Here is a 9,993-nt window from a genome sequence, read left to right as displayed (position 1 = left end):
GTTGTTTTTTTCTATTTTCTTTTCTTTTCTTTGCTGTGCAACTTTCATGTTGGTCAGTGGGTCATGCCAGGTATAACTGCTGAAACATGAAGTTAGGGAGCGCACAATGACTCCCGCTGTCATGGTGAGGGATCAATCTTACTATGGTAAACATACTCACAATGGGGCGGGGCCTCAAAATAACCCGGTGGAAATAATAAATAAAAGTTTGAGCACTGAGGAAGCTCTGCCAGACATGTTTGTTTGGACAGAAGGGAAATTGAGTGATCACAGTGCCATGCATGTGTTTTTATATTGTCAGATGAATTAATATCTATTTAATGTCATGAAGGATAAAATGAATTGACACATTTCAACTGTAGTATAACGTATTAATTACATCTTTATAACTGAGATAGATGTATGAATGGATTGATGTCTTATTGATCCTGGAGGACATATGAAGCATCTTTAATGAATTTAACAGTGACTCCAAAGCGATCCTTGAAAATGCTATTATTCATCATATCAGTCTTTTTCACGAACAAGCTCTCAACTTCCTATTTCTGTATTTCTTAATGACTTTGACCTGCTTGTGTAACTGTTTTGCAGCTTTCCTTCCATACGCGACGCCTCCGGATCCTCTGAGCTTCACAGAACAGGTGAGTACACAAACTGGAGGGAGAACCAGTTTCTGCATGTTTAAAAACAATCTACATTTTCTTAATTTAACGCCACTGACTTGACGCACTGTTGTGCCAACAGTCAAGTTCTTTCATCTTTTTAGTTGTCAGTTGTAACATGTTGATTGTAAAGGTTCTGCAGACAGTGTGCTTCATGGAGAGAGAAAACTCTGATACTGATGTTTACACGGTGCTCAGCAGCCCAGATTCATTCCTTTACTGACCTGAGTACTTGAAGCATTCGGGCAGCAGTCAATGCTGGTCAAATATATATATTTTTGTTATTACTATACAATCATAACATCACGTAAATATAACATAAATAAATGGAGCAAAAAATAAAATGGGTTTAGCCCCAACAAATACTGACATTTTGAAAAGAATAGACCTTAAATGTTACATAATGCATTGTGGACTACAAAATACTACATTTTAACGATATTGAACGAAACAAACACCAAATGATATATTATGGAAGAAACATACTTGGTTATAAGCACATAACCGAACTAATAAAAAGATGTATACATGTATGTGACATAGACAAAGAGATATACAATATAAATACTAAATTAAAGTACTTCAGGGACCATACAGTCCAGTTTCATCTTCAGTGGGCTGGACTGGTAAAACATCACTGGAATAACCTTTACTTTTCACGTTTTGCCTCGTCCTCCTGGCGCACAGTGGACGGGACGAAACTGTCTCATGATTTTGCAAGATCACAAAACTACTAATGGGAATGACTACAATATCAACAAAGTCAATTTTAATTAAATATTCTGCTGCAAAATACAATTATATGTATGTAGAGAGAGAGAGAGAGAGAGAGAGAGGGCTCCTTTGGTGTGGTGATGCTAATGTTAGTTTTCATCCATGATAAGAATTCACAATGTGACAACAGATCTTTGTTACCTGCAGGCACAGATCTTTTCTTCTTTGTGTTTAGATGCAGAACTTTTACATGGACCACAGCCACGACGCCTTCGGTTGCATGAGCAGCATCCTGGGAGAAAAATTCCACTTCCCCGAAGGAAGACAAGTGGTGAGTGTCCAAACCGCCCGTTCTCATTTCACGTGCCGGAATTATTTTCGCTGTTCTGTGTTCAGATGGCTTCAGACTCTTGAGATAAGTGTGTTTTGTTGTAAAGCCTCGTCATGAAGGTTCGGTCAACATGTGGAGGGTGAAGAACTACCTGGACCTGCTCAGGGTGAAAAGGTGAGTGCAGTCAGGACAGACCTGAAGCTGAACGGGAAACCGGCGCCACCTCGTCTGACGGTGCGTTTGGTCTCCGTTCCGAGGTGTCAGCAGGCTTATTACTCCATCGCCATGAGCCAGTACAGCCGCCTGCTGTCCGACGTGGTGCCCACCGTGCCGTCCGACGTCCTGGGGCCGCTGCTGCACGACGAGCTGTCCGAGCAGAGGGACCGCCTGCTGTTCTGCGAAGCGGCCACCGGGGGCGCTCTGGCCTTCGTCCCCTTCTCACCGAGCAGCAGCAGCTCCCAGCACGGCTGCCTGCTCTATCCAGGAGGCCGGGGTCAGGACGTGCTCAGTATCCTGCACTGCAAATTCAGCATGCAGAAAACACATCAACACCATCGACTGGTTCCACAGTGGAAACGTGTGTTTTTAACAGGAAGAACTCACATCTGGACCAGGTTATCTATTAAGTCAATCCTCACATTCAGCATGAGTTCATCTGCCATGAGAAGATTGTTTTTAATTATGCATGAAAAAAATAAACTGCGTGGGAAAAGATAAACACAGCTTAAAGTGTCATCAGTTTAAATTGGAACAACTTCAGTGGAATGTTAGAGAGAATTAGTTGCAAACCAGAATTCATTAAATATGGGGAAAAAATAATATCTGCCAGAAACCTCTCGGTGTCGGCTCAAATTCATCGTTCCTTATACGAGCAGTATTTATTGATCATTGTTCCAGACACAGTCGCCAAAGAAACTCTATAGACAAACATCCTGACAAGCTGCTGCAGCTCTTCATCTCCCATTTATTTAAAAAGAATAATAACAGCTGTTTTTCATCAAATTAAAAATTGATAATGGATTATTTTATTTCTTGTGACTGACAGCAGATTCAGGTCTGATTCTGTCCATTAACTATATTAATTATCTGTCGCAGCGTTGAAAAAGTGGAAGAGTGATCTTCACAAAACGGTAGATTCCTCACCCCAGAGAACCATTTCCATTCTGACCCTGGTCCAGGTGCGTTTTTCCCGTCACTGTGTTCCTGCTTCTTTCTTGACTCGGTACTTCAGACTTCCACAAGGTGGCGCTGCAGCATCGCGGAGACGGCCCCCCCTGTGTGGACGCCGGCAGCAGCAAGCCCTTCAGCTTCCAGCTCAAAGGCCCCATCAGGCAGCTGAGCTCCGCCTGCGTCCTCGACCAGTGTAAGAACCTGGAGGAAGCTCCTCCGTAGTGGGGGTGGGGGACTGGAGGAAGCTCCTCCACAGGGGGGGGGGGGGGGGGGCCTGGAGGAAGTTCCTCCATAGCGGGGGGGGGACCTGGAGGAAGTTCCTCCATAGTGGGGGGGGGAGAACCTGGAGGAAGCTCCTCCACAGTGGGGGGGACCTGGAGGAAGTTCCTCCACAGTGGGGGGGAGAACCTGGAGGACGTTCCTCCACAGTGTGGGAGAACCTGGAGGAAGCTCCTCCACAGTTGCCCTCCTGTGAAGCCCCCCCTCGTTGTTTCAGGTCTGGTGGGCCTGCGGCTCGATCACCTCTGTGGCGTTTGGAGGCTCAGTGACAGGAAGGAGCCTCACCTGCTGCAGGTGGTCAAAACCGGGAAGGCGGCGACCTGCATCAGCGTCAGGTGAGTGCTCCGGGGGGGTCGGGGGGGGGGGGAGTGTGAGTCTGTTCTGAGTGTCTTCTGTGTGATCAGTCCTCATGTCGCAGGTGAATTCCTGGTGGCCAGTGAGAGCGGAGCAGCAAACCTGTGGACTGTGGGGGAAGGGTGAGGATGAGATGTGAGGAGACGCTGAGCGACTTGGCCCGTGTGCCGCTGTGACTTCAAGTGACTCTTTGGCCTGACAGCATGCAGAAGGTCCGAGAGGAGGACTCCAACTTGTACTTCGACGCCAGATCCCGGTGGAGGTGGTGCGAGTTCTCGGCCCACCCGAGAGTCATGGTGTACGCAGACCGGACGGGGGCGGAGCTTACAGACATCCGGGTGAGTCTCCTGCTTCCTCACACAGGTTCAGGCTTTAAAAGTGATCTTTCTCCAATCTGAAAGTCTCCCGAGGTTGACTTGGGGTCAAAATAGTGTTTAATCCATTCTAAAATATTGTGCTACAAAAGAACTTGCTGGCAGTTCATCTATTTAACACATTTATCTGAAAATATTTGTTAATAATCAAAAAGTAACTTCATTTGTCACAGTTCAGTCTGTTGTATATATCATTTATTGTTCAGCTCTGAGTAACTTGGACTGGAGCTGAGAGAAATTAACTGTTGAAGCTTTAATAAATGTTGAATTTAACAAATGGAACGTGACCAGTTTGACCCCATCGTCCAGTGTTTCTTTTCCACGTGAGGCTTTGTCTTGATGTGGCTTCAGCCGTTGAGAAGCTCACCACTCACACAGGCTGTTTCCTGTTCCTCTGACCCGCCCTGCAGACCAGCGCCGCCTCCAGTCGCACTCTGTTTCGCATCAGCAGCACCTCAGAGTGTCGGAGCGGAGAGAGACTCCTCCTGTGCAGATATCTGAGAGAGGCTCACTCCTTCCACCACCTCGTCGCCACGCAGGTCAGTTCATCTCCACGCACTCGCAATTTGGTACCCAAACACCCTGAACCCATCGGGGTGGGTGAAGACGTCATTTCTCCACCGTCCCACGTGCTTCAGAGGAAGATCGATACACAAAATAATTTAAACAAGACAAAGGGAAATGTTAAAATATCAAAACTATGTACAACACATTTTCACATGGGGCCATGTAGCTTTGATTTATTTTTTTTCTAAACTAACTAAAACACTTCATTTAAAAACATTTTGTGTTTATTTGTCTTGTCTTTGACTAATATTGTAATTTGTTTGATGATCTGAAAAATGTAAGTGTGGAAAACATGCAAAAAAGTAAGAAATCAGGAAGGGAGCAAACACTTTTTCACACGACTATAACGAGCTAAAACTCAACATGTCCTATTGTTTATGGTGTTAAAGATAATCTCTCTCTCTCTCTCCCTCCCTCAGTACTCTGCGTACATCATGGACGAGCGCTTCCCAGGCGTACCGATGCTCAAGATGGACCACCAGATGCAGTCGCCACCGTTGTTTTGCCAAGTTATTCCTGATAAAGTAGGAAACAGGAAGATCTTACTGGGCTCCCACCGCACTCAAGAAATCACCCTGCTGCAGTACTCAGGTCAGCCAGCAGGGGGCAGACTGGAGAAACCTGCTCAGTCTTTTGTTTGTTTTTTTGTTTTTTCAGTTTGGTTTTTGCATGTTGGTGTTAAAGCTTCACGGAGTAAATCGTCTGCAAGACAACCGTCTTGATGCAAATATTTATATTGTTGATGTAAAAAAAAAGAAAGTGGTTGGACATCAACACTGATCTGGACACATAAGTTACAGTATATCTATTATTGGATAATTACTTAATGCTCCTGTTCCATCAGGACTCTTTTAGTTTTTATTTGATTAAGCAAGTAACTAAGTAAAGTATTGTTGGATAAAGTTTTGCATCCAAAAGGTGTGTAATCTATCCTTAATGCAACTTCACATAGAAACTAGACACACTAGTGAACCCACCGTAGCCGTGGTTAACATTAACTCCACATTCTGAGAGCTGCTGGGCGTATAAAGCCCCGGGATTGATGTGTGTGTGTGTGTGTGTGTGTGTGTTGACAGGTGGCCGAGCAGAGGCCTGCTCCAGCCGGGGGCCTCTTCAGACTCTGCTCAGAGCCACAGACAGTCAGAAACACCTTCCAGTGCTCGTCCCCCACCGCCAGCACACTGCAGCCCTCAGACTGTCTGCTCCGGCCACGGGTCAGTGTGTTCAACAGCTTATATATGATGCAGATGTATGGATGTGCCCCTGAGGAGATAATCTGTTGAATTCAGTTCTTCACACAATGTCTGTGGCGTCGTTGAACTGTGAAGGCCGGGCCAAATGAAAAGCCACTATTGACAGTCTGCTTGTTTTTGTGTCCGTAGTTGAAAGGAATTTCCTTGAGTGAATAGAATAGATCCCAGTCTGTTAGCTTTAAAGCCCCAGCATGCAGCAGCTGAGCTGTCCCCGTGTCCCCAGGTCTGACCTGCCTCAGTGTACCAGGCGGAGGACCAGGCGACTGCTGCCTGTGCGTTCTCCAGCTGACGGAGGCCGGAGACATCTTCTACCAGGTTCTCCAGTCTGAGCAGCACGGTGCAGCTCCAGCTGGCGAGGCTGACCACGATTCCGCCCGTCTCGCTCGGCTGGTGGTGGTGGAGGACACGTCGAGCGACGAAAGTGTGATCGGGCCGACTCAGACTGCCCAGAGCTTCGTGGCCGAAACGCCAGAGCGAGCGCCGCGGGCGGCCGGCTCCAATTCTTGCTCCGAGGATTCAGAGGCAGAGGGCAGACGTCCAAACCTGAAGCGGTGGCGGGTCCCGGTCGTGGTCAACGACGAGCCTGAGCTGGACCAGACACACGGTTCAGATGTTGACGTGGAGGAAGGGAACGCGAGTAGAAATGAGAGAAGCGGGGAGGAGGAGACGCTCAGCAGCTCACGACCTGAAGCTCAAAGCCCGCTCAGCAACCGCGCCCTCGTTGCATGGAGGCGGTGGCTCCAGAAGCTGATTCGGAAAAGCAGCAGAGATAAGCCCCGCCCCCTCACTTCGCAGCACTTCACCATCAGCACTGAAGGTCTGCTCCAGTCCGACGCCGCGGATCCATGGGGGACCAGCAGCATGCAGAGTCTGAGGGACCATCTGAGGTCCTGCATGTCCAGACGCTCGCTAGTTCTGTCCGCTTCGGTCCAGGACCCCGTTGTGGTCCCGGTGCCGGACCAGGTGGACCCGCAGGCCTGGCCCGACCCCCTGAGCCGCAGACTGACCGCGTCCTGGCAGGGCGAGGAGGCGTGGCTGGCATGGTGGGAGGAGGAGCTGGGCACGCACAAGGAGGCCAGAGCTCAGGCCCTGAGGAGGAAGAGGAGGCGGGAGAAGGAGGCGCGGCGGGCGGCCGGGTACCAGGTGGAGCTCAGCGGGAGCTTCTCCTCCTCCAGCTGCCAGTCGGAGCTGGACGACTTCAGCCGGTCCTGTCCCTCGGCCACCTCCAGCCAGGAGGCGGGGGGCTCCCCCCGGCGGGACGAGGCGGAAACAGACACTGTTGTCTCCAGTGCTGCTGCCACGCCCACGAGAGGGAGGGGAGACCTGCAGACGGCCAAGTCCCCCGACTCCACGCCGGCCCGTCAGACGACACACAACCTGCCTGCCACTCAGGTGAGAGCCAGGCTGACGCCACACTGCCCAGCCACAGCACAGCTTTTAATCTCCTTTGCGCTTGTGACGAATCTTGCAGCCTTTTTTCAATAACGAAACTAAACGTGAACGACGGGTGTGTAACAACAAGCTGCAGAGATCCCGGTGATTTCCTGGTGACCCAAGAGAAAGAGAAAGCTGCTTCACACTGAATCACTGACTGTTGTTTGCAGGAGGATCCTCTGCAGAGGGAGGAGCGCCGGCCCCCCACCGCCATCGCCACCCCTCGCCTCAGCAGCTCCCAGGTTTCCCTGAGGCGTCCGTCACAGCCGTCTCAGCCCAAGAAGAAGTCTCGCATGGGATTTTAAGGAGGAGCTACTTGGGTTGTTGTGACTGTCCCTGGGTTTGTGGGATTACGTCGGAGCTGGATCTCCTGGAGGACACAGTGGAGGACACAGAAGACGCTCTGCAGGAGGACTTGGTAGGACCGACTGGACTTTCTGTGTTTTGCTGCTGTTTACTGTGATGAAGGCGAATGTTTGCTTGTCTCAATGTGGCCCTGCTTTGTTACCACGACACGTCCGTCGGGGCAGGGGCAGTCTGGAGACTGTCGTGAAAACATGAAGATCTGGGTTTCTGTAGCCTGACGAGTCATTTAACACCGTTTGGCTGCTAAAGACGTTTGACAACAATATTTAGTTAAATATCTTCAAACACACCAAAAAGGTGCTGATCGTTGCCTCAGTGAATTCATCTCTTCTACTTTCTGAACAACCTGAGTAATGACGGTGGGCGCTGCACATTTCTTACCCGTCACTGAGGGAGTGGACATGTGACAGACAATGTCTGATCCAGAGGGACGTTTCCTCGTCCAAAGTTACGAGCTGAGATACAGACACGTCTGAAGCCTTGATGAGGTTCATAGATTTCACCCTTTTCTCACAGTGTCACTTGTTTACAGAATTCTGGGTGACATGAAATAAAAGTACTGCAGATTAATTAAAAAACAAAACAAAACTTGATGTTCTAGCCAGTATCTCTCTTTATATTAAAATGTCTGCTTTGAAGAGTCAGCAGAAATGAAAACCTCTTTAACTTTTCATCTTTTCAAAAGTATTGGATGGGAACCACACGGGAAGACTGAATGTTTGGGTCAACACAAACGGGCATTTCCTAAAATGTCGTGATCAGACGAGCCTCCAGATGTGGACGATTTGTAGAAACGCTCAGATTCATGAAAAGACTTGTTTTGTCCCTTTGACACGGTTCGTCTTTATTATTTTGAATGTCTGGATTTGGTTTGTTTAGACAAACACTTACATATTCAGATGTAGATTGGAAAACGACGTGGAACCAACGTGAGACATTTTCAAGATGGAAGACATGAGATGTGTTTTCAGCTCATGATGTCACGCAGTATATAAAAGTCTTGGTGTCGCTGCAGGTGATTGTAGTTCCTGGGAGCACTGCTCTGTTCAGGCCTTTGCTTTTTCTGAGGGACTGTCACATTTAGTTCTGTAAAGACGTCTGAGGTTTACCCACATTGACAGATCCCAGGGTTTCTACGAAATGTCCGTTTTGTTTTGGTTTTTGGACAGGAAAATTGGTTCTTGGTCTTTTTGTATTTTTGTATGAAGTTTCTTAATAAAAGAACTGAAAGAAAGAACAGAAAATGAGCTGATTTTAATAGTACAGAAGAATTTACAAGCCGTTCATCTGTGTTTTTACACTCTTTATCGGACACTCATTAAAACATGAGCAGGAGCTGAGAATTTTAACACTGTCGTGTAAAACTGACTCATAAAATGGTATCGTTTCATACTTGTCTTGACAAATCCTCACGTTCAGGAGTTTAGAGCAGAGTTGAAAAGAAAAAGTCTGAAATATTATTCTGATCTTTTTCTGTGAATGTTTTTTATCCTGAATAACTACAACATTTAACCAAATGAACACAAATGTGAAATAACAAGGGTTAATTTCCTGTGTCGTAGCAAAGGCTCCATTTCATTTTGATAATCGGATCAAACAATGCAACAGGTTTGCGACATTTAATTCACTTTAGTTTTTGAAAGCTGTTTTTATGAGATACAGTGGGGAGAACAAGTATTTGACGTTTTCCCACTTACAAAGCATGTAGAGGTGTGTCATTTGTGTCAACGGTTCTCTTCAACTGTGAGGGACAGAATGTAAAACAAGAATGCAGAAAATCACAGTGGCTGGTTTTTAAATAATTAATTTCCATTGTATGGCATTCCGGGTCGTCGTCCTGCTGGAAGACCAGCCACGACCCAACTTCACTGCTCTTACTGAGGGAAGGAGGTTGTTGGCCCAGATCTCACCACACATGGCCTCATCCCTCCTCCCCTCCACACGGGGCAGTCCTCCCTCCTCCCCTCCACACGGGGCAGTCGTCCCTCCCCTTTGCAGAAAAGCATCCCCAAACAATGATGCTTCCACCTCCATGCTTCACAGTTGGGATGGTGTTGTTGGGGTTGTACTTGTCATCCTTCTTCCTCCAAACACGGCGAGTGGAGTTCAGACCAAACAGCTCCACTTGTGTCTCCTCACACCACATGACCTGCAGGATGTTACGCCATGACGGCAGTGTGTTACTGGTGGTTTTCTTTGAGACGGTGGTCCAGCTCTATTCAGGTCATTGACCAGGACCTGCCAGGTGGTTCTGGGCTCATCCCTCACTGTCCTCATGATCATTGCTGCCCCACGAGGAGAGATCTTGCACGGCGCTCCAGACCGAGGGAGATCGACCGTCGTCTTGAACTTCTTCCATTTCCTGATCGTTCTCACCAAGCTGCTGGCCTCTTGTCCTGGAGCCCAGCCTTGTGCAGGTCTACAGTCTTCTCCCTGATGTCCTTGCACAGCTCTCTGGTCTCGGCCATTGTGGAGAGGTTGTGTGTGGA

General features: G+C 48.0%; 1 protein-coding gene across 2 annotated transcripts in view; it reads left to right on the top strand.

The window, feature by feature from the left end:
* taf1c (TATA-box binding protein associated factor, RNA polymerase I subunit C) overlaps positions 1-8,706 on the top strand; it is an 11,358-nt gene extending 2,652 nt beyond the window's left edge. The window contains exons 3-15 of one of the 2 annotated variants that reach the window (XM_080509702.1): positions 592-641; positions 1,612-1,707; positions 1,814-1,881; positions 1,965-2,215; positions 2,939-3,070; positions 3,374-3,491; positions 3,561-3,632; positions 3,713-3,848; positions 4,295-4,423; positions 4,871-5,042; positions 5,528-5,665; positions 5,928-7,096; positions 7,309-8,706. In XM_080509702.1, coding sequence (XP_080365828.1) covers positions 592-641; positions 1,612-1,707; positions 1,814-1,881; positions 1,965-2,215; positions 2,939-3,070; positions 3,374-3,491; positions 3,561-3,632; positions 3,713-3,848; positions 4,295-4,423; positions 4,871-5,042; positions 5,528-5,665; positions 5,928-7,096; positions 7,309-7,443 — 2,666 coding nt within the window. In that variant the 3' untranslated portion in view covers positions 7,444-8,706. Of the gene's footprint in view, positions 1-591; positions 642-1,611; positions 1,708-1,812; positions 1,882-1,964; positions 2,216-2,938; positions 3,071-3,373; positions 3,492-3,560; positions 3,633-3,712; positions 3,849-4,294; positions 4,424-4,870; positions 5,043-5,527; positions 5,666-5,927; positions 7,097-7,308 lie in introns of those variants that run through there. The other variant, XM_080509703.1, reaches the window with a different exon arrangement.
* The last annotated feature ends 1,287 nt before the right edge of the window (positions 8,707-9,993 follow it).

The sequence above is a fragment of the Blennius ocellaris genome (assembly GCF_963422515.1).
Source record: "Blennius ocellaris genome assembly, chromosome: 15".
In the NCBI taxonomy this organism is placed as follows: domain Eukaryota; kingdom Metazoa; phylum Chordata; class Actinopteri; order Blenniiformes; family Blenniidae; genus Blennius; species Blennius ocellaris.
The sequence above is the reverse complement of the archived record's forward strand: the minus strand, read 5'-3'. Positions and strand labels throughout refer to the sequence as shown.